Source organism: Rissa tridactyla, chromosome 12 (genome assembly GCF_028500815.1).
Source record: "Rissa tridactyla isolate bRisTri1 chromosome 12, bRisTri1.patW.cur.20221130, whole genome shotgun sequence".
Taxonomy (NCBI): Eukaryota; Metazoa; Chordata; class Aves; order Charadriiformes; family Laridae; genus Rissa; species Rissa tridactyla.
The window spans coordinates 880323-904773 of NC_071477.1; the positions used below are offsets into that span (position 1 = coordinate 880323).

Genomic DNA, 24451 nt, shown 5'->3' on the forward strand with positions numbered 1-24451 from the left:
TTCAGGCGTGTTCTCCAGCGGCTGTGTCAGACAGACTTTATGCAGAGGCTCCGCGTGCTCCGTCCTTGCCCCAGCCCTCCCAGCCTGGTTAATCATTCCCAGCACCAGCACCACAGCGGAAATGCAGAAACTAGAATTATTTGTTTGATGGTATAACTTGGTGCCCACTCACTGTGATTAATTTCTGCTGTATCTCAATCAGGCTAGTAGCAGAAGCCCATGAAAATGCAGTTTGCAAACACTGAACTCTGAAGCAGTGAGAAGATATTTTTATTAATTACCACGAGGTACCTTACACTTGCAGTCATCCAAGTGTTTCCAAACCTGGGTTCTCTCTCTCTGCACCGCTCCAGAGAGTGGATCAAAATCATGTACCATTTACATGGGAATTTTGTTTCCAGCAGCAGTTGGACCCAGGTGCTTGAAAGGAAAGTACAAATAGTACTAAGATGTGGGATCGTTTGCACCACAGGAGGGTTTTTGTAACTCTGATTTATAAACATTATTGAACAAGAAACCAATGGCAGTTACCTTTTCCAACTGTTGCCGCTTCTGGGAATTTCTCTGCTGGGTCAGCCTTTATTAAAAGTAAAAACCAAACAACCAGAAACTTTGTGTACAAGGCAGAAGTCATGTGCTATAGCAATTAATTGGAAATACTGGCATTGTAATCTTCAAATCCAGTAATTTTGAAAGTTCAGCAGGCACAGACAGGTTGATGGAGAGGGGGGTGTATGATTCTTCTCTAGCACATAAAATGTAGTATTAGTATTTTATCTTAAAGATTCTTAAATAAGTTAGAGAATTTCAGATTTTTGACTTGATACGTCTTTAATTTTGGCACTTGTCAGTGTTATTCATAGGAATATTTGGTCCCTTCATGGATGGTCTCTCCTGGTAGGGGGACAAGAAACACAGTGCTTTGAAGCCGGTTTTAGGAGAATATTGGAGAGAAAAGACGGTGGCTCCTTACTCCACCCCGCGTGCTCTGGGACTGGCTGGGTGCCCGCAGCTCTCCTGCTGCCCGTTGTTTGTCATAGTTCAGGTTGTGCTCTGTAACAATGCTGTAATGAGTTCCTGTGACCCACCTCCTGCTCAAATACCGATTTTTTTCCTTGTCTCTTCTATCTTGGAGGGTTTGTTTTTTTTTTTTCTTCCATTCAATTGGAATGAAGTGAGGGTTTTTAAATATTGGGGTTTTTTTCCCTGAAAACAAGAGATAATTAATTGTGAAGGGGTAAGCGAATAAGTCGAGTGTGTATGTGTTACATTAACTTTTTTATATAAGAATTATTATTCAGTATGTATTGTCTCTGTTAGGATACATGGTGGCAAGGCCTTGATGTCTAAAGCAATGGAATTATACTTACCAGGTCCATAAATAATTTCAAGTTCGCTGAAGAGTCTTTGATGTGTTGAATGACACACAACTTCAGGAATAACAGTGCTCCAATAAAACTAGTTTTTCTTCTCTGAGCAAAGGTATTGTGTTAAATTTTTAAGCCCTGAGTCTACAGAGGTTTAGGCGTGTGTATAACTGACTAGTGGCTGCCTTCGTTGCCATGATTAACTATTTCATATGTAAACGTTTGGAGGGTTGAGATTTTAAACTGGATATACATTACCCACTAATTTTACAGGGGTATTGCTGGCTCCCTCTGCCCCCAGCAATTATATATGCTCATGTGTATCCGATTTCTGAGTTTGTCTGAATATAGGTTATAGGCCTTTGGTACCTGAAAAACAGAACCTGCATTTTAATTGAGTATTTTAAATCAAGTTAAGATCTAGAATGTCCCTAGACGCCAACTCTCAGTGCATAGTATCAAAAATACACGATTGTTAGGTACCTCTATAAAAATAATTTTGACTTTGTTATAGTTTAATTAAAACTACTTTGAAGAAGAAATAATTTTCTGTGAGTGGAAAGGACAGCCTTACGCTAGTTACGCTTTCTGTCTAAGGAAGTCTTGATAATCTGCTTTCTCCTCCAGTACTCTGGTGGGAGATTTTCATAAACTGGCAGCTAAACCTTTTCCTATATAGCATATAAACGCAGGAGGGAGGGGGATTTTTAGCACTGTTAGCAGTATGTAATGCTGTCTGGTTTGAGTTGTAGAATTTGCTTTCTGTCTCTTCCATTTTCTCCCCGGGGAATCTTATTTCAGCTGCTACAAAGCCATACTTTCCTCAGCACAGTGTTCGATGCTGCTCTTCTCTGCCATAGGACGAACATAAAGGCAGGGAGGAAGAACACTGATGTACCAAGGAGATATTCCTTAGGGCTGCCAGTACTTAGCGCCGTACTCTTTGAAAATACAGGGGCCTTTTGCTTCCCTTTAAATGCTCCTTCATCTTTTCCTAAACGTGAATTTAGGAAGCTCTCCAGGAGGCAGCGCACAGACGTTAGCACTGGGATTGTGTAACTTCTTCTCCAGCTGCAGGAGATCTTTAGAACGTGAGGCCTCATCCTTCTGTACATGAAGGAGTAGTTTAAGTGAAGTTTGAAGTACACACCAAAATTGGTGTTTACCATTACCTCTTGTCCAGGCGGAGCTAGAATTCAAGTTTCCTAACGGCAAGGTTCGCTGCCAGGTGAAAGGCAGAGCGGTGGAGCTTTGCAGCGGGGTGGTAGGATTGGGGTCTGGCCCTACATCCAGGACTCGAAGAGCAGCTTTTGTATTCTGATACTCTAATTCTTTTGTCTTCTGATACTCTAATTCTTTTTGTAGTCTGTGTCTCCGTCTGTCTGCTTTGCAGTTTTTGACTTGCAGGAAATGTGTGTCATTTGTGTAGAGCATATTGTATTGAATTAAAAAAAGAAGAAAAAAACAACTCGAGTTAAAAATAATGCTGGTACGGTGCCATGCTAGGTTAAACATTCCCTTTAAAACTGAAAAATTAATATGTCGGAGATTTATTAATTCAGCACACTTGGTACCAAGCAATTAGATTTCTTGAGTACAAATAGTAGCATATGGGGAAAGGAAAAGAGTAGTACTTACTGAAAGGAGTTCTGTCCACAAAATCATGCTGGTGATTTAAAGCATTGCAATATTTAGTAGATCAAATCTGTGGTTCCTTTTGTAGTCCTTCTGCATATGTAGCCTTGGCAAGAACCTAGAAGAGTTTCGCTCTTACAGCCGACGGTCCAGTTTACCTTGTCTTCGGTATGTTTTTAACAGACAGTTTCTAAAGCACAAATTACAGAAAGAAACCCAAAATGAAGTAACTGAAGCAGATTGATAAAGGCTAGGAACATAGCCACATTGAAAACCCATGGAGAATGCTGATTAGTAATACTCTAGGCAAAACAACTAACTACTAAGTTCATGTTTTTATGTGAAGTATTTTCTGCCTAGCACACTGCAGACTTCTGAAATAGCTTGAGGACGTAATATCTCCATGGCTAATGGAGCGCCGTTCTCATTTAGTTTTGCAAAATACTGTGCTTCTTTGGGGGGTAAAATCCATCCTTGTTGTTATGAAGCTGGTTGCACAGCCTTTTCTTAGAGCAGCGCAGAAATCTCATCGGGTCAGTGTACTCTATTGTTAATATGAATAGCACGGATAAATATTGTGTGTGGCGTTCTGTTTGCATCATTGGGAAGCACATTCTTACTAGAATGACAGGACATTAAATGACTAAGTCTTGCAAAAAAAGTCTGGCCCTGCAAGTTTGGATGGACACTGAGAATTGCAGAGATGACGCTTTCCACGGAGAAGGACTGAAAGCAGAACTCTAGTTTTCTAAAACGCTACAGTACCAATTTTTATGAAAGATTATCATTTAAGGAGGTTCATTATCATTGCCTTTATTCAAGTTAAGTTTTTATCATGCCATTAAACTGTCACTGGCCAGCGTGATTACTTTAAGCAAAGGAAAAGGAAGTTGAAGTAAGAAAACCTCCAAGTTAATCTAACTGAACTCAACTGAGATAGCTGAAGCATTTAATTTTAATAATCAGGGTGGTTGTGAATGCGCATTAGTTAAAGCCTTAGAAAGAAAGTAGTAATTGTTCCGTGTCGATGTATTGGTACAGATCTGAAGGTGCGCGTGTACTTACTGCTGCTGGGCTTGTGTTTTCAGATTATATCATGATAAATAGTATTTTTTTAAAAAGAAGAAATTTATAAGTGATTAGAAATTATAAAAGGAATTATGTCCATCACTGAGGCTCTTTAAAGAAACAAGTAAAAAAAGTTGGTTTGCTTGAGGAGTGAATTTGAGAGCTTGCCCGAGTGTGTGCTAGAACTGCTTTTTTCCTTCTCGCACACTAGCTGAGCTTTGTAGGAGTAGATTTTACTCTTTAATTTTCTGCACTAATTTCACAGCAGTCTATGGCTCTCCAGATCGGGAAAACCCATGTTTAGAAGAGATGGGATCGTTTTTAGGGTGCTGGTGAAATTTGTCTGCAGGTTTTCTGGTCATGGTTTATTTTTCCTTATGTGGCTCCGTTGTAGTTACTTTGAATCTCCCACTGCCAGAGCTGCTGAAGGGTTTATTACGGTTTGTGAGCGGTGTCGTTGAGGCCGAGCTCTGACACATGCTGGCTTCCCCTCCGGGCCAGCTGAGCATCTCTGTGCCACCGCCCTGCGCCAGTCCATCCAACCGGCCCAGGGTAAAAATAACCCCGGTAACCCTTACTCAGTCTCTTCCCTCTTCTGGGAGGTTATTTTTAACGTGGTTCAGTGTGGAGGGCTGCTTTACGCCATGGCCAGTGGGCAGCATGGTGCAAATTGTGTAATGCGTTCATGCGCAGCAGGGTCAGAGGTGGGGGGAAGAGCCCGTAGAATGATGGGGCACCACAGTCTGCAAGAAAACAACAAGAAAAAGTCTCAGTCAAAAAAGATGTGAACTGGGCTCTCTTTGCTGCCAAAAGTGTTCTTAACTATGTGGGCAACAGAAATTCTCTGTCCCCGTAGATGGGCCCCCGATGTGTAGAATGGTAGATGTGTTCCCGTTCCTGGCCGAGCACCGCCTGGAGAGGAGAGCTGTTCGGTTTGGCAGCAGCACCAGGGACAAACGTGCGCACTCCAGCGGGGGACATTTCCCGTGGGGCCGTCAGAAATGTCCCACGTTTGGGGTGGTCTGGGGACTCAGGCACACTGGGGACTCCTGCTCCACCTTGGCCACGCTTGCTTTGCTGTTCTGAGCGAGTCACCTCACTGTCCTCACTGTCACTTTCTTTTTTTTTAATGCTCTATATATCTCGCAGTCTCTAAAATAGTGACAATATATGTATCTTGGAGATCTGTTTAAGCATTTTGAGGTGCAATACTGGTAGAAAATGTGGATATATGAAGTATTTTTAACTCGAGAAAGTTAACGTTGTTAACGAAAAGAAACAGGGAGTATTATGGGCAGTAGCAGCAGAATGATGGGATACTGGCTCCTGCAATAATCTTTACTTACTCTTCTCTAAATCTCCATTATCTCATCTACACAGAGCAGCTCCTTTTAAATGGACTGCTAGATAATCCAATTGAGTTCACCCGATCAGAGTTAAACAGGACTTAAAGCTGTTTTTCCAATCCATTAATAGCAGAAATAAATTCCCGAATACAGATTAATTAGAGTTCTTTTGAAGCTGCCCGTTAGTTCAGGGACTCTGAGGTAGACAGCCACTTGACTTCATTTCTGTTTCTCATAATTAAAACATGTATAACTAGTAATTACTTGCAAACAAATCTCCTGAAATCTCTGATTTTTGTCCACGTGGGTAGATGCCCGAGATGAATGCTCTTCATTCATAAGAATAAAACATGACCTAGCCAATTCTGACATTGCTAACCTATTTATCGGAAGTGATTTTTTTTTTTTTAATTGAGCTTCAGTCTGCAGTACCCCGAGTTTTAGCAAAGCTGTGAACTCGCCCGTTGCATCGTACTGAGAAACGTTACCTTGGCACAAAGCTTTTTTCATGAATAATTGGAATGAAAATATATTCAGTATAAGCATAAAGCAGTATCTGACCTATTTGGTGACTAGACATTATTTTAATAACTAAAAGCAAATACTATTAGAAAACTTAGTTTTGAGGTTCCCAGGCGAATTGCAGGTGGCCGTTGGTGTTGGCAGCAGTTGTCACAGCAGCCGCCACCCGCAGCGGCAGCTTTCGGCTGTGCGGAGCGGGGTGGTCGCGGTGCCGCTGGCCGGGCTGGGAGCAGCTCCTGGGCGCGGGTGGGACGGGGCTGTCCCTGCCCCTCTCCCTCCGCGCTGCCCGGGCGCTTCTGGTCCGCAGGACAGCGGAGTCCCCGGCGTTTCTGCCAGACGTGCGGAACCGATGCAGAGCTCTTGCCATTTACAGAGCCCAGATTGATTAGTTTTTTAACAAAGTAACTCCTTAATAAAATGTATCGCTAGAAACAGTGTGTGCATATATAGTAAATAAACTTTAATATGGGAAGTTCTTTTCTTTTTACACCTAAGTGTAAAGCTATTTATATTAAGTAAAAAATATTTGTGCTGTGTATGTTTTGACTGCTGAAGTTTTCCAGAAGTCCAGACTAGGAACCTGGGCTTTTTTGAAGTGAAGAAACCATTTGTAGCATCCAGTAGAAAAACAAATCATTGTAGTCCATTTAGTTTGTTACACCATTCAGTAATTTGACATTAGGCATTAAAAATAGGCTAGTTTCATATTAGGTCTGGAAAAAAGAGAAAATATCCTTGAAGAGTACAAACTCATTGCTTCCGCAGAGCAGAATGCTGTGGTGACTGGAAACAATTACTTAATTCACCAGCTGCATAAAAAAGCTCTTTATAAAGAATGTATTTTGATAAGCCTTTAATTTTGCTATACTTTGTGCGTCCAGCTAGAATTACTTGTTAAGGAAGGTTAATATGCTGGTTTTTGTCCTTTAAATGGAACTTAGGTCTCCATATAAACAAAGGTCATGGACAAAAAGAAAATGTAGCAAATAAGAAAGTGGTGCTGCCTGGCTGGTGACGAAATGAAGTAAAAATAATTCTAAAAAATATTAAGTTATAAAATTGCTTGCATACGTTTATACAATACTTATCTGTTTAGCAAAAGTACCACGCGCAGACTGTGCGTCTCAGGAAATCAACATATTTAATGGATGCCAAGTAATGAGCATGAAGCTTTGAGAAACACCTATGCATAGTAGGTTTGAGTTTGATACCTTAAGTCAGCGGTTTGTGTATTTACTTTAATATAAAATTTGGTTTATCTTGCTGTCTCGTAATGAAGGTTGAGTATTTTTGTTGATTTTTCTGTTTGTCCCTCTTTTTCTCAAATACAGGTGAAGTCCCCTAGTTTTCGCCTTGTTTTAGAGTTTCTTTTCTTTCCGAGTTTTAATTTGTAGGAAAAAGCTTGAGAATCTGTCTTTCTGAAGAAAGTAGAAAGCTATCAACTGGCAGCACCTCCGTAGAGGGAATTTGATAAATTGTTAAGCCTGTATTCAGTAAAATTACATACTTATTTAGGCCAGTCTTTCAGAAGAACAGTACTGTTACAGTACCTTGACTTTAAATATAGCCTAAATAATGAGTACGTGTGTATTTAAAAAAGAAAAAACAAAAAAAGCCGGTCTCCCTTCTGAGTTCCGTGGCCAGAAATGAGATGAAATGCGAGAACTAAGCAGCTTTACTGATGAGCGCCGCTTTTGTCTGCAGTGATGGGCGCGTCGGTGTGCTGGCTGCGGGACGTGGTGCCCCGCTCTGCTCCCACCTGCCCTGCGCCTGACCTGCTGCCTCCAGCGCCAGCCCCCAGCCGCGCTGGGGATGGGGTGCTTCGGATTGTTACAGGCAGTGAAACAAAACATATTCTGTGCATGAAGGGAAGACGGTTTTGGCTAGAAAATAAAGGGAGTGTGCCCTTTGAATTCTGCAGTGCTTTCACTGAGGTGTTCCCGTGGTTCTTGTGAAAGCCCGTAAATTATTTCCTTAAAGTGGAGAATCTACAATCCGGGGCTTCAGGCGATGACATTATCTGCAGATCTTTTCTGTAGTGCAGGCATTTTTACAGTACAAAAAACCCACCCTATGTTTTGCTTTATTATTAATTTATTTGATAAGCATTTGAAGTAAATGCTGATGCTTTATTCTGTACTTGTATTTTTATCCCGTAAATTCCCACCATACCATATTTATAGGTTCACAGGTTCACTTTTAAAATTCATTTGAAGAAATTGTGACTTAGTTTCTCTTGATGCATCTTCTCTGTTCTCCTCAGAGCAGTCTTAAAGAAAAAGAACAGATTAATTCAATTTATGTTGAAATAGAAGAGCTGTCAGCTGAATTAAACAGGAAATAGGCATAAATTTAATATAGGAATTCTTAAGCATTTTCTGGTTTTGATCACAGTAAGAGACTATCACAAAATATTGCTGTACGCGTAGATGAAATAAAATTTTACTTGTGAGCCTGCCTGGCATTGCAAGGGCTTGAGAGGAGTTTCCGTGGGGCTACTTGAAGATTAAGCAACATTTAAGTGTGCTAATTGCCCCCTGGACGTGCTTTTTGGCCATACAACAAAACGTGTCTTTGGGCATAAAAATTCTGTAACATATAAAGACATGGAAATGTGCCGGTGAATGTGCCGTGGGTGGTGGAGCTGTGGGGTGTGCTGGTGTCCGGTGGGGTCTGTGCTGGGAACACTTCTTCAGCACTCCAGAAACATTCTGGATTTCTTAAGCTCCCAGGAAACTGGGTAGCTTTTCACTCTTAAAAAAAAATCCCAGCAAATAAATGGAACTTCTAATTCATCTGTTGTAAGTGTACGCAAGCTTGATTTCTTGATGTAGACTGTATTATGAGTCTGTGAATTCTTTTACGAATACAGTGATCTGTCCTTGGGATTTGTCTGAATTTGGAATGAGGAGGAACTATTTTGTCTCTTACTCTTTTCTGTTGGCGGAAGTTTTTGGCAAAAATCGGCTTTTTGTTTCCAACCTGAAAGGGGGCAGCAAAGCTGCAGCGTGGGCCCGGGTTCAACCCATTATTTGAAATGGTGTTTGCTCTTAGCACTGCGTAAGGTAATACAGCCATTTGATTTAAGTTTATTATGTATTCATTACACAAAAAGCAAGTAAATGATGTAGTCCAAACACTAATTTGAGGCTCAAAGGACACTTCTCAGAGTTTTATTAAACTTTCCTTCTTAGCCAGAGGCCCACAAAAATAGCTGGTGGCTGAAGCGCCTCCGTTGCCGCGCTCTGCTGCCCACGAGGGAGCTGGAGCGGTAGAGAAGACTCTTTGTGAGCCCTTTGTGCTATCAGCAAGTTCAATCCATTCATGAATTGCCTTCTTTCCATGTATGTGTGTACCTGAAGAAGCAGAGGACCATTGATTACTCAGTTTAAAGCTGCAGAGGAATGTTGACGAAGGGGGGAGCAGGGTCCACATCTGCCAACTTCATCTCAGGGCTCCCCCCAAAAGTGAGTTCTTCCTCCCTAGTGAGCGCAGGGTGCTTTAAATAGGAGTTGTGAGAAAGGACTCAATCTGAGCAGTGTTCTAGTATCTACAGACTAAGCTTCTGTGGCATTAAACTTCTTGTGAAAGTAGGAATAAAAGAGAAATAGCGTGATGTTATGCTAGTGAGGCCTTTTAACCAAAGGCACTTTGTAGATTATGGGTATGGCATTGTGTGTTGGCACATTTCTCAGATACTGTGGTGTTTTGAAACTCTTAACAAAGGGGAAAAATGAAAGTTCAAACTTTACAGGAGTTTCTTAAATAAAATTCCCTTCCCGTTGTCCGTTCCCTGCAGCTCCTTTCAGTCTAATTTGTGCTGCTAAAAATGTGAGATAGCGTAAGCAGAAACCCAAGGTATTTCAGCATCATTCTTCTTTTCTAAGCACGAAACACTATTGATGATGAGCCTGAATCCTTGCTGGAAATATTTCTGACTCGGTTGTGGGAAGTGCCGAGTGCTCTGGCCTCTCCCACAGAGTTTTGTTTTCAGCTCTGGCCACGTGCCAGTAACTGGAGAATATCTTCAACTATTTGTAGGTATGCGTTTCCTTTGTGATATCATCGGCATATTTTCCCTAAAATAGCAAGCAATAATTAACACTTGTTCACACCATTGGGAATGCAGATGTTTCCCCATTCAAGCAAGTGGCTTATTAAACTGTCTGATTTGACAAATTTAACACATTCTGGTATCCCTGCCCAACCGCGGGGAGAATGACAAGATGCCACCCGTTTCCTTGAGTGGCCTCACAGTCAACAGTAATGGCTTGATTTCAGATATGAGCAATGAAAAGTAAATCAATTTGTCGTGTATTTGCCTATCCTGGAAGGAGAGAATCAGCTTGTGCGGTTTATCTTGGAATGCTCAGCGCTGCCCTGCCGTCCTGTGACCTTGTGGTGCTGTGCGGCGGGTCGTTAGAGGAATGCAGCAGAACCGCCTGGCGGCCGGGAAGGGCAGATCCTGGGTCCCCACCTTGCGGAGGCGGCTTGCAAAGGGGTATCGAACCAATGGCCGCTGTTACTTTCAAAAGCCGAACATATCGGGAAGCAAATATCTGTCCTCCAAGATACAATTTTACAGTTAGGAGCTGGTTGGGTTTGACCTTTACTCATTAGGTTTAGAAGTGGATGACCTATTTAAAACTCTTATTATGAAACGGGCAACTCCATGGGACAGTGAACTTTGCCCAGGAATTGAATCCCAGCTTTAACCACAACATTGTGTAATGCTCGTACACACCTTTTAGTAGGTAAGGGGTTTTTTCAGTGGCATTGACTTTTGCTGGAATTAGTAAATAAGCTGTTCTAAGGACAGATCCACCCTATATTATCTTTTACAAAGAAAAGGTAATGTTGCATGTCCGTGCTAAGGTTCTGTGAACACGGTGTCACAGTGGCAAGAACTGTGCCAGTGGTTTTCCCTGCCAACATCTTAATGCCTATAAAACATTGCTTCATAAACATTTTTTTTAAAGTCTCTTGAGTATTTATATATCTGGAGGGAACAAAACCTTGTAGACAGTATGTCCAGTTTTTCTCTTTCATTTTCTGCTAATATTTTATCCTTTTAGAATGCCTCTCAAAAGCCGATCTTGGTTCCTTACTTTTTTCCCAGGCCTGCATTGTCTCTTGAGGATTTTTTTTTTTTTTTTAACAACCAAAACATTCAACCTCCAAGTTCTTTAACACTTTCTCTGGTTTGACTTCTAATAAAACCACTGTTTACCTGCTGCCGTTTATTCCATTTCTTGAAATTTTCTAATACAAGTAGATTTTTAACTTGATTCGACTCTGTATGGCCCTTTTGATAATCCAGAATTGTGTCGAGATCTTTCTGGAACAAAGTGCTGTTTTCCAAGCGTCCCTTTTCCATGATGAGTTCTGATGGGGTTTTTTCTCTAGAGGTCTGTGTGGATTCCTCTAGTGAATACAAGCCATTTACAAACACTACCTGTTGACCCGTCATGTTGGGAAACTTTCAGCAGGTGGAGAAGGGGTCTTATAGTAAATAAACCATTCATACTGGAATACGATTCTTCTCATGTAAATATGACTTTGTAAGTATCGCAGTGTTATGGTATGATGAGAGATGAGGCTCGTCGCCATCAGTGAGTCATGGGCCTTGACACTGCTGCTGTCTCAGTAGGACCAGAGAAGGTTTACCCAGCCAGGGGATCTTCTCGGAGCGTGTGATAGTTTCCCGGCAGCGTGGCGCGTTCGGTAGGGACTGTGCCACAACTCTACCTGTGCCCCAGCCCAGCCTGAGCTCCCGCAAGGTCAGGCCCCGCTTGTTCTGCTCAGAGTTGTCTTACCTTGGTGTCGTTTTCCCCAAGTGTCCTACACAGGGATTTCGCCCTCTTCAGGGTTATGTTAGCGCTTTGAAAAGTGTAAAGTCTGGTCTGGTGGTGAGTAAATGCTACGATCTTGACATAATTCTTGGGAAGAATCCACTTCTCGCCTTCCTTGGTGATGCCGTGCTGTCATCACTTGCGTGGAGTTGTGTTGCTTTCCACAGCTTCAGCTATAGTTCAGACAGGATCTTGGGGGGATGTTGTGTAACTGCAGCACTTTTTTTAATGGAAAATTACATAACTTGAATATTTTTTTCAGTTTTAAGTGTGCATAGGGCAAGACTGGATAATATGACCGTACTTTGCAAATACGATGGATCGTTTGGAACCTAACATTTGAATCCTGTTTATTGTGGAATGTCATCTCAAACCAAATGGTTACTTAGTATTATTTGTTTATTTTAGCTGTTCTGTTAGGAGTTCTATTTTATGGGGCAAGAGAAACCTGTGTTGATGCTGCTGTAGTTTGTTACGTTAGAATGTGCCAGCAAATGAATCAGTGTTATGGAAACAAGAACCAGACATGTAAGGACTAGTTTTCTGGCTATTTCTTTTCAGGAAACTTGACTGCTACTTTTGGTTAATTTGCTTCCTAACTCATTATTTTTAGAGATCTTATACAAATTAGACCTACTTAATTAAAAAAAAAAAAACCAAAACACAAAAGCCTGTTGCTAACTTGATTTTTTCTAGTGGCTTGTGAAGCCCCTGTTTTACCTAAATATCTAACAAATCTTGTGGTTTTACGTGCCTTCCCTGAGAGTAGCCCCAGGCTACATTCCATGACTCAAATGGGATGCTGAGGATTTCTTATGTTGTTCTTTTTCTTAAATACTATTTCAGAATTGTGGTTAGCGTAGGTGTGTTGGGGAGGAGGGAGAATCTAGTTTGCTGCAACTGACTGCTCTGCCTTCATTCCAGATGAGTCCGTAGTAGAAGTAGGCTTCCAACAGAGCAAGATGTAACTCTCAGCCTGCTTCCAGCTTTTCCCTGCCGAACACCGTCCTCCTTCACAGTTGGTTAGGCTGGGCAGCACTAATCCCAAATGTGTGAAGTTATATTTGATTTGATGTGGCCTAAAGACAAAAAGTTGTTTATTAGTAAAAGGCCTTCATATTTGGCTATCACAAGTCATCTAGTTCAGTTTTTAAAACAAAATAAAAACAACAAAAAAGGCCAAAAGAAGCACAAAAAACCCACCCCAAAACCCCACTGTGTCTTAGTATAACAATCTATTACTCATTACTTGTAGATCCTGATTTTGAAATGCCAATAAAAAGTTTAAAGAATGTGGACTTAAATTCTTTTTCCATCTCCGTGGACAGTCGATAACTGTATTGAAAAGATTGCGCAAGTATTGCTGGTTATAGTTCAGATTAGCAGGACAGGCATAAAAGCAGTATTAAGTGTTTTATTGCTAACTTGGCCTAACGAGGCACAAACATCGATCGTTATCTCCTTATTGTGATCCACATATTTTCTTAAAAGTTAAGAACTGCCCTTACAGCACAGGGAGGACTCTTCTGAACAGTGTCGAACTGTTGTGTTAAACTAAAGCCTAGGCTTTTTCCTGTCAGTGTGTTTATGCTAGGGCCAGGCTCTGGACTTACTTTTCATCCCATTTTAAGAGTTTGATTGCAGAAACTACTCGAAATGTTTCTGCACAAGGTACGATGGCGTTCCTACGCGTCTGAAATAATTGTGGTATCCGTTCTCTACCAGAATGTCAGAGTTGTAGTGGGAAACAGCAGTTGGGAAGGACTTTGGTGCGTCACGTTTTGTGGCAGGGCTTTACTAGCCTGGGACCTTTTCGTTAAGGCTCAGCCCTTTTCACTTTAAGTGTACGTTTGTAGGTGATGAAGAATCTTCATGTTTTATTGCATTTTCTGTAAACTTTATCTTTGCCTAGTTATTTGTTTACTTACTGTAATGCAGGACGAAGCGAGTATTTGGGGGTATATTTGGAGATAATTGGCTTGGCAGACGCTGACCCCAATTTGAAGTAGATGTCTATTTTAGAACCGTATCTCTGCCAAATAGTTACATTAACTATCTGAAGTCTGGTGTAAGTTATCTTGATTAGCTGGGAAATTTAAATGGTGTGTGTCCATTGGAATCAGCTACTGTTTCAGCAAAAGAACTCTCGTACAATCGATTCAACTTTTCAGTTTCCCAGCTTCGTAGTAATAAGTTGAGTGAGTCCTAAGAAGTTCTGTGTGAGACTGCTGTTACTTTTAAAAATAAATATATAAAGCCAGCCCCAAATGGGTTTGGTTCAAATACAGTGAGAGTCCAGATAATTCCCACTCTCTCCTTCACTTTCTCTTCCTTCTCGCTTTTGCTTTGGGAAGATACTGTCCTCGTTATGCTGTGTTACAGTTGAAGACTCAAAGTACTTGACAGTCCCCCAACTGCCAAAAAATCGGAAACCTTCACAAAGTAAGCGCCCAGTGAACGTAATTCCAGCAGTGGGAGAAAGAAAACTGAGGACTGGAATTAAGATTTTGATTCATCTTTTACTTCCTTTAACAGGAAATGCTCGTACAATCTACAAATACTAAAAATCAAGTAAAATATTACTACTTATAAACGAAATTTAATTGGTCTTTTTGTTCATGAACAGTTCATAAAAGCAGGGAACAAACTGAAAAGATACTTCTAATACTATATATACATTTTATAATCTCTTTAAAAGAAATGAGAACAAGATTTTACCATAGCGAGCTTTAGATGTGTGGTGTGCATTTACTACCCTTGTGTGTACGTGCAGCTAGTGAATATTCAGTAGCAATAAAAGCAAGATCAAATTAACGTTTGATAGGCCGTTTCTGTCATTGGTATTCGCAATTGGATGATCACGCAATCACATACACATCTTATACCTGCCAAAAAGAGGATGGTTTGAAAAGCCGCATCACTAAATTTACTTTAAGATGCTGTTATGCATCTTTAAAATGCCATTTAAAGCATCTGCTGTTCTGGTGCAGTTCAGGTGTTAGTTAAAATTCTGGTAAGAAAGGGAATTTCTTAAAACGATATTTTCAAGTGAAACCTTGGAAGTCAGATTTGAATGTGACCCCTTTCTTCGGACTTCACTGATAGGAAAAGAATGCGGGAGACTGATATCCCAAGAGATGGAGTGATTCCAAAGCTAAGTTAATAGAGGAACCTTGAAGCAGTAAAATGGCTATTTAAATAATATATTCTTTTTCTTTAAAATATTTCTACTATAAAGAAAAGGGGTGGAGGGAGAAACAGAATATGTACGGCAACTATTTTAAAGGTCATGTGCTGTCCTGGATGCAAAAAAAGCTGATTTAGAATAAGTTACCTGAGCGACTTCAAATCAGAATAAAAGTATTGAGCCCAAACCACTTCAGAAGCTCTGAGACGCAGCCAAGAAAAGCCCGTGGCTGTTGATAACGGCAATGCCCGCAGTGGCCTCTGTGCTGAAGTCACTCGGCTGCTGCTGGTGGTTTGCAGTCTGTCCAGGGAGCTTGGGCTGAGCCAGGAGTGCGGTTACGGAGCCAAGGGGCATCTGTGTGTGCAGAAGGAATGGGGTCTGCTCGGCTTTGTACTTGTGCTCCAGGTTCGGCAAAAGCCAAGCGTTGCATTCCTGGCAGCCTGCTGGCTTAGCTTGGCTTGGCGTTTTTCAGGTTGACGCAATGAAAACACGGGTCTAGCTTTGTGTCGCAGCGGGGTTGGACCAGATGATCTCCAGAGGTCCCTTCCAGCCCCTACCATTCTGGGATTTCTTCTGTAGTTCAATATCCTCTTACACTGTAAATACTTTGAGTTAAGTAAGATACAAATGTCTATATAGTCCCTGAAGATCCTCACTAACTTGGAAAGTCAAGTAAAACCTAATCATCATTTGCTACCTTATGTAAGAATTACTGAAAAGCAGTGTTTCATTGAAGAAAAAAAAAAATAATCTTGACAGCCAAGTGAATGTAACATGCGGTGGAATCGCGAGTTAAAGAGCAAGTGTTACCAAATAGCATTGATTATTAAAAATGCCAACAGGATTGTCATTAATGAAAAGTTAACCCTTCTGTCAGTGTATAGTTGGACTCAATCAAAATGGTTGAGAATCATTTCTTTTAAGCGTCACAAAACGTTACAGTCAGAATGACTAAGAAAGGCAACTGAACTTGTAGTCAGGTTCTAAAAAATGTTTAAAGTCTTTTGTTAAAGATGCCACCATTTAGCGTTCATTACAGTGGTAATGATATGTTACCATTTGCCGATTCTCCTCACATATCATCCATTTTGCTAATACTATTTTTATTCTTTCAGGAGTTTTATGAACATACAAAAACACTGTGGCAAGACGAAGGTGTGAAAGCCTGCTACGAGAGATCTAATGAATATCAACTGATTGATTGTGCGCAGTAGTAAGTATTGTTTCTGTTCTGCTCTATAGTGGCTGCGATGTACCATTTTTTTTATTGAATGTTAAGGACTGTGATTTGGGTGGTCCTGATGCTTACTTTTCCTTACCTTGGAAAGGAGCGTGTGCTGCTTAGTGAATTCTTGGTAATCAGCTGTTCAGAGAGGCAGGAAAACCTGGCGTTTGGTTAGACACTAATACCTATATTGAAAACCTTGCAGGAGCATTCAAATGCTCTTAATAGAGCCTGACACCTCTCTAATGTGGTGGGCAATTGTATTGTCTCAAACACCAAATTTCCTGCTTCTTCCACTGAAGCCAGTTGCTTTCCAAGTGACAGTGTCAGACAGTGCAGCAAGTTCAGTAAGCTGGAAAGTGCGTCAGGGTGAAACCTGCCCGTGTTTGTAGCTTTTGTTTTCAGTGCAGTTTATTTCTCTGAAAACAAAGAGATGGCAGCAAGGATCACGGGCAGCAGCCTGTGATCAGCCACCAAGGGCTCAGCTTGTGTTCAGTCACGCACACATCGGAGACTGATTCATTCTCCTCTGCTGTTTATACCACTGCGATAATTACTGTTGTCATGAGAGACTGCTGCATGTTTGCAGTTATTTATCACATATAGCAATATAGCATGGTTCAAGAATTTTTTTTTTATGGCAAGATATTTGTGATAATTGTGACCGTTCCTGGTATTTTTGTTGTGTATACTCAAGAATTGCAGGACTTAAATTTGGAATATTAGTGGTTAAAACTGTTGTTTGTTAGTTTAAGCTCTCTCTGCTTCTTTTGGAGAGGCTGAAATAAGCTTTAATGGTCAAGGAAATGCTGGTTTCTCATTTCATGTGATGATGGACAACCACGGCTTGTCTACTACTGCATCTCTTGAAGAACATTGGATGAAATAGATTTTGTAAGGTTCTTTGTTTAGGTAGACTTAAAGGTAAATCAACAATTAGCTCTGTTTGAAAAGAGACCAGGGAGATAATTTTACTATGACTTGCACAGCTCCAGGTCTTCAGGAGCCTCTTTGAAGTTTTGCCATTGTTTCTAGGGTGAGTTTGTTTGATGTGTAGCGATGTCTTTTGCGTTAGGTGACTAATGTTTGATCGTTTGGCATGGATCTTTTTGCAAGTTCAGTTGCTAGAAAATAGAAAATACAACAAGATTTTCATTTTCTGTGAACAATTCTGTAAACTTTGTCTTTCTAGTGTAAAGCTGATAGACGTGGGGAAAAACTAGTTTTGTTTCTGATAGTGTTTGTTTATCTGTTGTTTCTGGTTAGTGTTTGTTAATAGTCAGCTTCTAGGATGGGAAGAAGTAAGTATTGTTAAACACTAAAGGGGTTTGGTGTTGCCCTTTTTTGGAAGAGGAACAAATTTTGTTCTGCCCTGAATGCACAGAAGAAAGCTAGAATTCTTATCATCCCTGATTGCTGGATGTTGACTTTTTCATGGGTCAGCAAGGGGGATGGCCTTCATGATGGTTTTACCGTCCTGCTCCATCTAGTGGAACACTTAATTCTACATTGTGGGCTGTTGAGCCAAAAATAAACCTTGAACATTGCTGGCAAATTACAGATTTTTTTTTTTTCTAAGATACCACTGCTGTCTCCTTCTAAAAATATTTAATAATTCTAATATTTATTCAATTTTATAGTAAAGTACATGACATTATTTTCTTGCAGAAGGTGCTTTCTAATTGTTAGTTTTGCTGGTTCTTGTCCATTCTGGCAGTTTTGATTGTGCAGTGGTGGTGTTTTTAATAACAGAATATGCAACGTAAGAGGTTTTAAACATCAAAATGTTTGTTTGGAGGTTAACATCTCTTTGAAATTCTGAACTTGTTTTTATCATATTAAATTTTCAAGAGAGCTGACAAAAACTACTTCCTGTAAAATCTGACATGATTGATACCTGGAAATGAGCCTGGTGAGCACACTCTTAAAAAAAATGTAGCAAAGGCAAAGTATAAAACGTAGCTGAGATTTATTGAGTGAAGACTATCCTAGTTTGATTGTGCCAGCTACTGTCATTAGGGCTAATAGAAGTTAAAAGAGAAAGTGGAACAAACTGTGTTGGAGTTGTCAGTTCTTTCAGAGAAGAGTCTTGGGTTCTGAACACTTTCCCCTTTCGAACTTTCCCCTTTCGAAGTCCCTGCTTAAAACAAGAAAAGCTTACTTAGAATGGGAGGCGGGAAAGTGGCTTTTCGCTTTCAAGATCAATCCAGCTTCCAAAAATCCCTTCTTGCTCTTGAAATTTGAATAAATTCTTAAATATTAATGGATTCTTAGTTCAGTGAATTACTTGAAAACTCTAAACAGTATTTCTTGTTCACAAAAATTAACATTTATAGTTGTTGGTAAAATTTTTAATTTTTTTTAAACTGTCATTCTTTGAAGGTGAGTTGCTTAGTGTGAAGTTTGTCTTGGTGTGGACTCATTTAACATCCTGCTTTTTTTAAAAAAGAAGGGTTTTTTCGCTCTTGGAAGTGACACGGTTATATATAGGAAGCTTTGAAGGAGATTCTGCGACTGCTCCAAACCCCATGTTGTCTGTCTTCTAGCAGGGAGCAGCGAGGAGTCTCTCTCTCACAGGCCTTTGCTTGGCGTTCGGAAATGTTGATATCAAAATGGAACTTGTTTCCGTTTCTGCCCCACCTGAGAGGTGTGCGGAGTCACGGGGGGATGCGGGGAGCGGCGGGACGGCCCGTGTCCCCTGTCCCGGGCACACCAGCGCCAGCCCTGGCCCTCCCCAGTGGCCACTGTCCCGTAGTGGTGCCATGGTGGCAGCAAGGTCCTGGGTGGGCCAGGAGGACTAACCTAGTTCCCTTCTGCTCGACGTTGCCCCTTTCCGTGGATAAACACCGGTTCTCTCCGTGTAGGCGGCTCAGCCGCGGCCCCGCAGAAGGTCTCGGCAGCGAGAAGGGTGGTGTGGCATGGCCACGGGGCGCTGGGGCAGCATGGAGGGGGAGATGTTGGGGAGATGGAGGCTCAAACTCTGGCAGAGTCTGTGCTGAGGAAACAGGGAGCTGGCTGGTGAGTCAGGAGCTCTCCCCGCGAGCGGAGGGCGAGGGCAAAGCTTGCGGTTTGGCCCAGGTCAGTAGGAATGAACGTAATTCTCAACCTACCGTGTTGTATCCCCCTAACTTGAATGTAGGTGTTTAGAGTCTGGAAACGGTGTTTTTCACCTGCTCCTGAGCAGTAACTTTAAATGCTACAGTGCTTCCTGCTGACAGGGACGTTAATGTGCAGTGTTACCGTCGTTCCACCAAGTTCCCAGTTGCGTTGGCTCAGAAGAGACGACTTTGCCGAAAGCTGGGGGTCCTGGCCAGCCGCTGCCTCTGCTGAGGCCCTGCTGGGGTCCGGCCCTGTCTCCTCCAGCTCAATGGTGACCTGAAAGTGTCACTTTGGAGGAGCCCCGTTCGCTTTGGAAGAGAAGCTGCCCCTGCTCCTCGTGAGCTTCACTGTGCTCCTGCCTGGGCCTACGCGACAGCCTTGAGGGGCAGAGAAAGGAACGGAGACATTTCCCTTTTCTTAGCTGGACTCACTAAGGGATTAGTTTCAATTCTGCTTTTAGAACAACGTGGCCTGCGAGCTTGTCACTGGTTTCTCTCTGAGAGGAATGAATTGTAGCTGTGAGGAGGGCGCGTTCTCTACGAGGAGACCACATTTTGTTGCTCTCGTGTCCTGTGGGGATGCTCACAGAAGAGAGCGAATGTTTGTACTGAGGCTGCCATGTGATACCGCTCCTGGCTAATAATAAACAGAAGAATGCAGAAGTGTCTAGAATATAGAAAACCCCAAACAGTGATAAATAAACAATTTACCATCCCTTATATTTCTTCCCTGAAGGCACAGGATTGCATTTTATTTAGAATATATTACTTAATATTGAGAATATGGGAGCCATTTCCACTGTAATGTGCCAAGACCTGTTTGTCAAATATATGCCTTCTGTCAAATATAAACAAACATGATCTCTTTGAAGTGCTGTTGTTGCTAATGCTTGTACCTCGGTTTTCATTTGAGGAGCTGTGTTCTCGAAGCCTCACAAATGCGCAGCAGAGTAGTCAGGGCAAGTGGGATCTCTCCCATAGGAACGTGGCGCAAGGAATGAGGGATGCCGGCGCCGTCCTGTGCGGTCTGATCCAGGGTCTGTGGTGTCCTGCAGAAAATGGCTGTGCTGTCAGTAGCCTTTGGGTGAGCTGTGGGGAAGCCAGCAGCCGGCCCGGGTGCGTGACCCTCCTGGTGCTTTTGCCTGACAGGCTGATAGCGGGCTGTGCCCACGGCTCCTTGGGCGGCACCAGCATCGGCCATCAGCTGGGATTTGTGCTTCATTTTACACCGTGCTTTCTCCGTGTGTCTCCTAGCTGGTGCTTCCCGCTTTTGCCTGGGGTGGAAGAGGAAATAATGTGGGAGACAGTCTCAGGGGTGCGGGGGAGCTGGCGGCAGCGGGAGGGAGCCCCTTCTCTGCTCTGCTGCCATTGCGGGGACGGAGCGAGCCAGGGCTGGGGGAGACCCTGGTGCAGAGCCGCCTTCCTCCAACTCCAGCACCAGCAAGGCCGCTCCGATAGCTTGAAACTGTGCCAGGCTGCTGCAGAAGAGCTTTATGAGAAGTATTTTTTAAGATGTTTGTTTTTAAAATACTTATCAAAGAAAGGGGGGGGAGTGCAGCTATTAGCCGACCGCTGTGCGGGGCTGCTGAAGGATCAGCAGATGTGGACGCACTGTTTTCTTAATTTCTAATTTGTTATGGGTTGTAAATTCTTTATATTTTTATTAAGATTTACGGTGTGTTTTATTTCTGGATTTGCTGACTTGTAGAGAGCAATTAAGAGCTCCAATCTGAGCACTTAATGATTTTCTTCCATGTTTATTTCACTTCATGACAAAGTTGCCTTCATGGAACATACAGTAAAGTCTGCCGGAAGTCTCACCTTTTTAAATAGTGGCTGATTTATCAGTGGCACTGCTGTTAGTCTAGTTTCTTCTCCATATTATTTATTACTTTTTTTTTCTTTCTCCTTTCTTCCATTCGATGTGATTTTGGCAGTCAGTGCTCTCGTCTCCTCCAGCTCTGCCAGCGATGTCTGCGCACTCACATTCAACAGGACAGGAATTTCCCTGGCCTATATTCCTGGCATACGTGAGCTTCTTACGGACATTAACAATTATATTGTTAAACATTCCCATGAGGAAGAATAATATTCACGTCCCCTTTCACAGTCTAAAACCGATGAGCTTGCCTACTGCTGTGTGAACCCTTTGGCAAGCCAAGGAGACCTGGATCATCCAGCTTCCAGTCCTTACTCTTGGTTATAAACCCACCTTAGTTTAGGCCAGAGCGCTTAGACATACTGAATTAGGGTCTTCACCCTACTCTTCTTCACCCTGAGGGAACAGAGGATCATGTTTTAAACAAGGTTAAATTTTAATTAAAAATAAAATACAGCCTAGGTTATCTTTTTCTCCGCAGTCCAGTGGGGCATTAGGTGCAGAAACAAGTTGCTGTAGATGAGGGGAACCACAGTCCTGTCTTTGCACGACTTTAGTGAAGTCACTACTAACAAAATGAGTCCAAATGCATAAGTACCTGAATTATACTGAACTACTCCATGCATCTGCACTTTCTTGCTGAGTGGCAATGGCAGGGATGTGCCTGCTGGCAAGTGCTATGAAAACCAGATTACCTAAATTTAGCCAATAAATGGATTATGAATCCAACACATGTTCCCACTGTTGTCACAGCTAATCATAAATTCATCATGCCAAGCTACACTCAACCCCAGATAAACTTCTCTGTCTTCAAAATAGATTACATCCCTGTATGAAGCAAGATAAAACAAAAGGTGTCCTGGAATACTCGTTTGAGTCTTCGGGATTAGGAGCACCGATAAGTGAAAATACTGAAAGTGATGAGCCTTCATGGCAGAAAGACCTTTACAAGTGCAAAATGTGAATAATTTAAGAAGTCATACCACAGGCTTTTGAGGTCTGTGCGATGCCCACCGCATCCTTCTGAATCCCCGTGAAGGGGTTTAACCGCTTGCTGCAGGAATCCGGTTTCTGCCTCCCCCCTCACTCGCTCTGCCGCTTGTAACCCCCCGCAGCCATCGCCTCCCTCCGTTTCCCACTTCTCTTTCTCCTTTGTTCCGCACATCTGTGGCTGTGTCAGTTCCTTTCTGGCCTTTGGCTGCAGACGCAGCTTCCTTTCCGTGCCTGGCTGTGAGTATCGGGGACTTGCCTTCGGCTGGAGACGGGGCTGCCTGGCGGAGGAGCGTGGAGGGGCTGGGGGGAGCTGCTTCCCCCTCTCCTCAGCCGGCCCTGCGCCCAGGGCAGCCTGTGCGGGTCAGCGTCTCCTTTGGTAGGGCCTGGAGGAGTTACGGGTAACCCTCCTGCTGGTGGGCTTCACGGGTGTCTCATTTAGTGGAAAGGGACGTTCGTTTCCCAGTGTGTGACACAATTCCTTTCCCCTGCAGTGGAGCGTTTGCTCACACCACGCTGCTTCTCTGCTTCGGTAACAAACGCACAGGCACAGCATTTGCTCAGGTTAGGCACACACGTGCTCAGGAGTCTTTTGAAACTTTGGCGTGAATGTTAACATTTTCTTTAAATAAAATTTGTCCATAAGATAGTAGATTTCCTCTGTGATCATAAGTAGACATCCACATGATTTGTTCGGTGGATTGCTGTTTTCCTCTGACAGCCAAGTTTCATTCTGAATGCCGAAAGCGCATCAAGAGAGCGTCGTGAAGGCAGGAGTAAATCCCCAGCGCGTTGCCGCTTTACTTACACAGTGAAGAGCGCTGTGTGGAGCCCAGTGGGGAGGTTGCTCAGATGTATCTCTTAGCTGATATTTTACTTTAATAGTCTGCTTTAAAACCAAAGTTGATATTATCAAAGAATGTGAATGTATGAGTAACTACCAGCGTATGAACCAAAGAATGATGCAGCTTCACAGGATAATTCTGTACCAAAAGTATTTGGCTACCGTTCAGGATTCGGCAGACAAACTTGTTCTGTAGCCCAATTTCTTGTTGATTTGCTTATACCCATAGAGTTAATTAACACAGAGTTTAAAATAATTCACTAAAGAGAATAACAGATTCCTTGTTACCAGTGGTAAACACAGCAAAGTGTGTTGTTTGATAAAGAATATTATGCTTAAATCGCCAAATGATTTTAAACATTTTAATAAAAAAATAATACAGATAAATGACAAAATGTGCCCTAAGATCTCTATTTCAAAAAAAGAAAATAAAATAATCCTGAGCTTTTTTAAAGCAAACGTCAGATGCGTATTTTCAAGCCTGTTTGGTTCAGTAGTATCTGGACTTTCTTAGTCAACATGTTTGTGATACCCGTCCATGCTTCTGCTTTGCTTTTTGTCGCACTGTTCTTCAAAGGTACAAATTCAAATGCAGCAGAATTCCTTTGTGGGTGAAAGGGAAGAGTTGAAATGCAGCCCATCAGGAGATGGAATATAAGCCAAAACCTTCTGTTAATTTAACTTTTACTCACTTCTGCGCTTTAACGGCAACAGGTTCCCTTTTCCTTCCCACTCCTTCCTTTTCCTGTCCTTAAAGTTTTTGTCAGGGCATTAGTTAACGGTGTGAGAGAATATGCTAGAACATAAAACGTCTCCTGTCTGCTGAGGCTTTTGGAGGAGGTGCTGTGAACATCGTCGTGGTCTCTTGCTCTGCTGACAGGGAGAGGTTTGTAATAGAACGAGAGTTAGTGGCGTGCAGGGCAGGGTGCTGGTTTCGCAGGTGGCTGTGGCTGTACACGCCTGTACCTACGGCTGAACTCCTGGGGTAGGTGTGCGAAACAGAGAGCTGCCACCTCCAAGAGTAGTGTTTCCAGCTTTTAATCAAGGAGATGTGCAGGGTTGATTTTTGTTGATTATTTTGGTTGATTACTTGTTAAATTTTGAGACTTCATAAATTGTTTTCCGTGTAACTAAAATGACCAATATTTTTGAAACAACTAATACACTAGTGAACAAGATTTCGTGTACACATTCAAAGCCCTGACGCAATGCGCAATCCATTTTGAGTGATCAATCAGTGTTGTCATAGACTTGACACAAAATAATATATTCCAGAAATTAGTATGTTGCAGTGTTACACAAGATCATTAAATGCAGCTACTAACGTAGCATTACTACACAATTTTGTTTTTATTTCATGGTTGTAAAGATTAGGAAAAATTTCAGTAGCCTGGGTTCATCCTTACAGGAGCTCTCTTCAGGTAGGTGGAGTTTCTCC

The 24451-nt window shown here is 42.1% G+C and overlaps 1 protein-coding gene across 4 annotated transcripts in view; it reads left to right on the forward strand.

Annotated features, from left to right (window-relative positions):
• Nucleotides 1–24451, forward strand: part of GNAS (GNAS complex locus) — a 139197-nt gene that overhangs the window by 86665 nt on the left and 28081 nt on the right. For all 4 annotated transcript variants that reach the window (XM_054217972.1, XM_054217971.1, XM_054217974.1 and 1 more), the window contains exon 5: nucleotides 16093–16190. In XM_054217972.1, the coding sequence (XP_054073947.1) occupies nucleotides 16093–16190 (98 nt within the window). The remainder of the gene's footprint in view (nucleotides 1–16092; nucleotides 16191–24451) is intronic.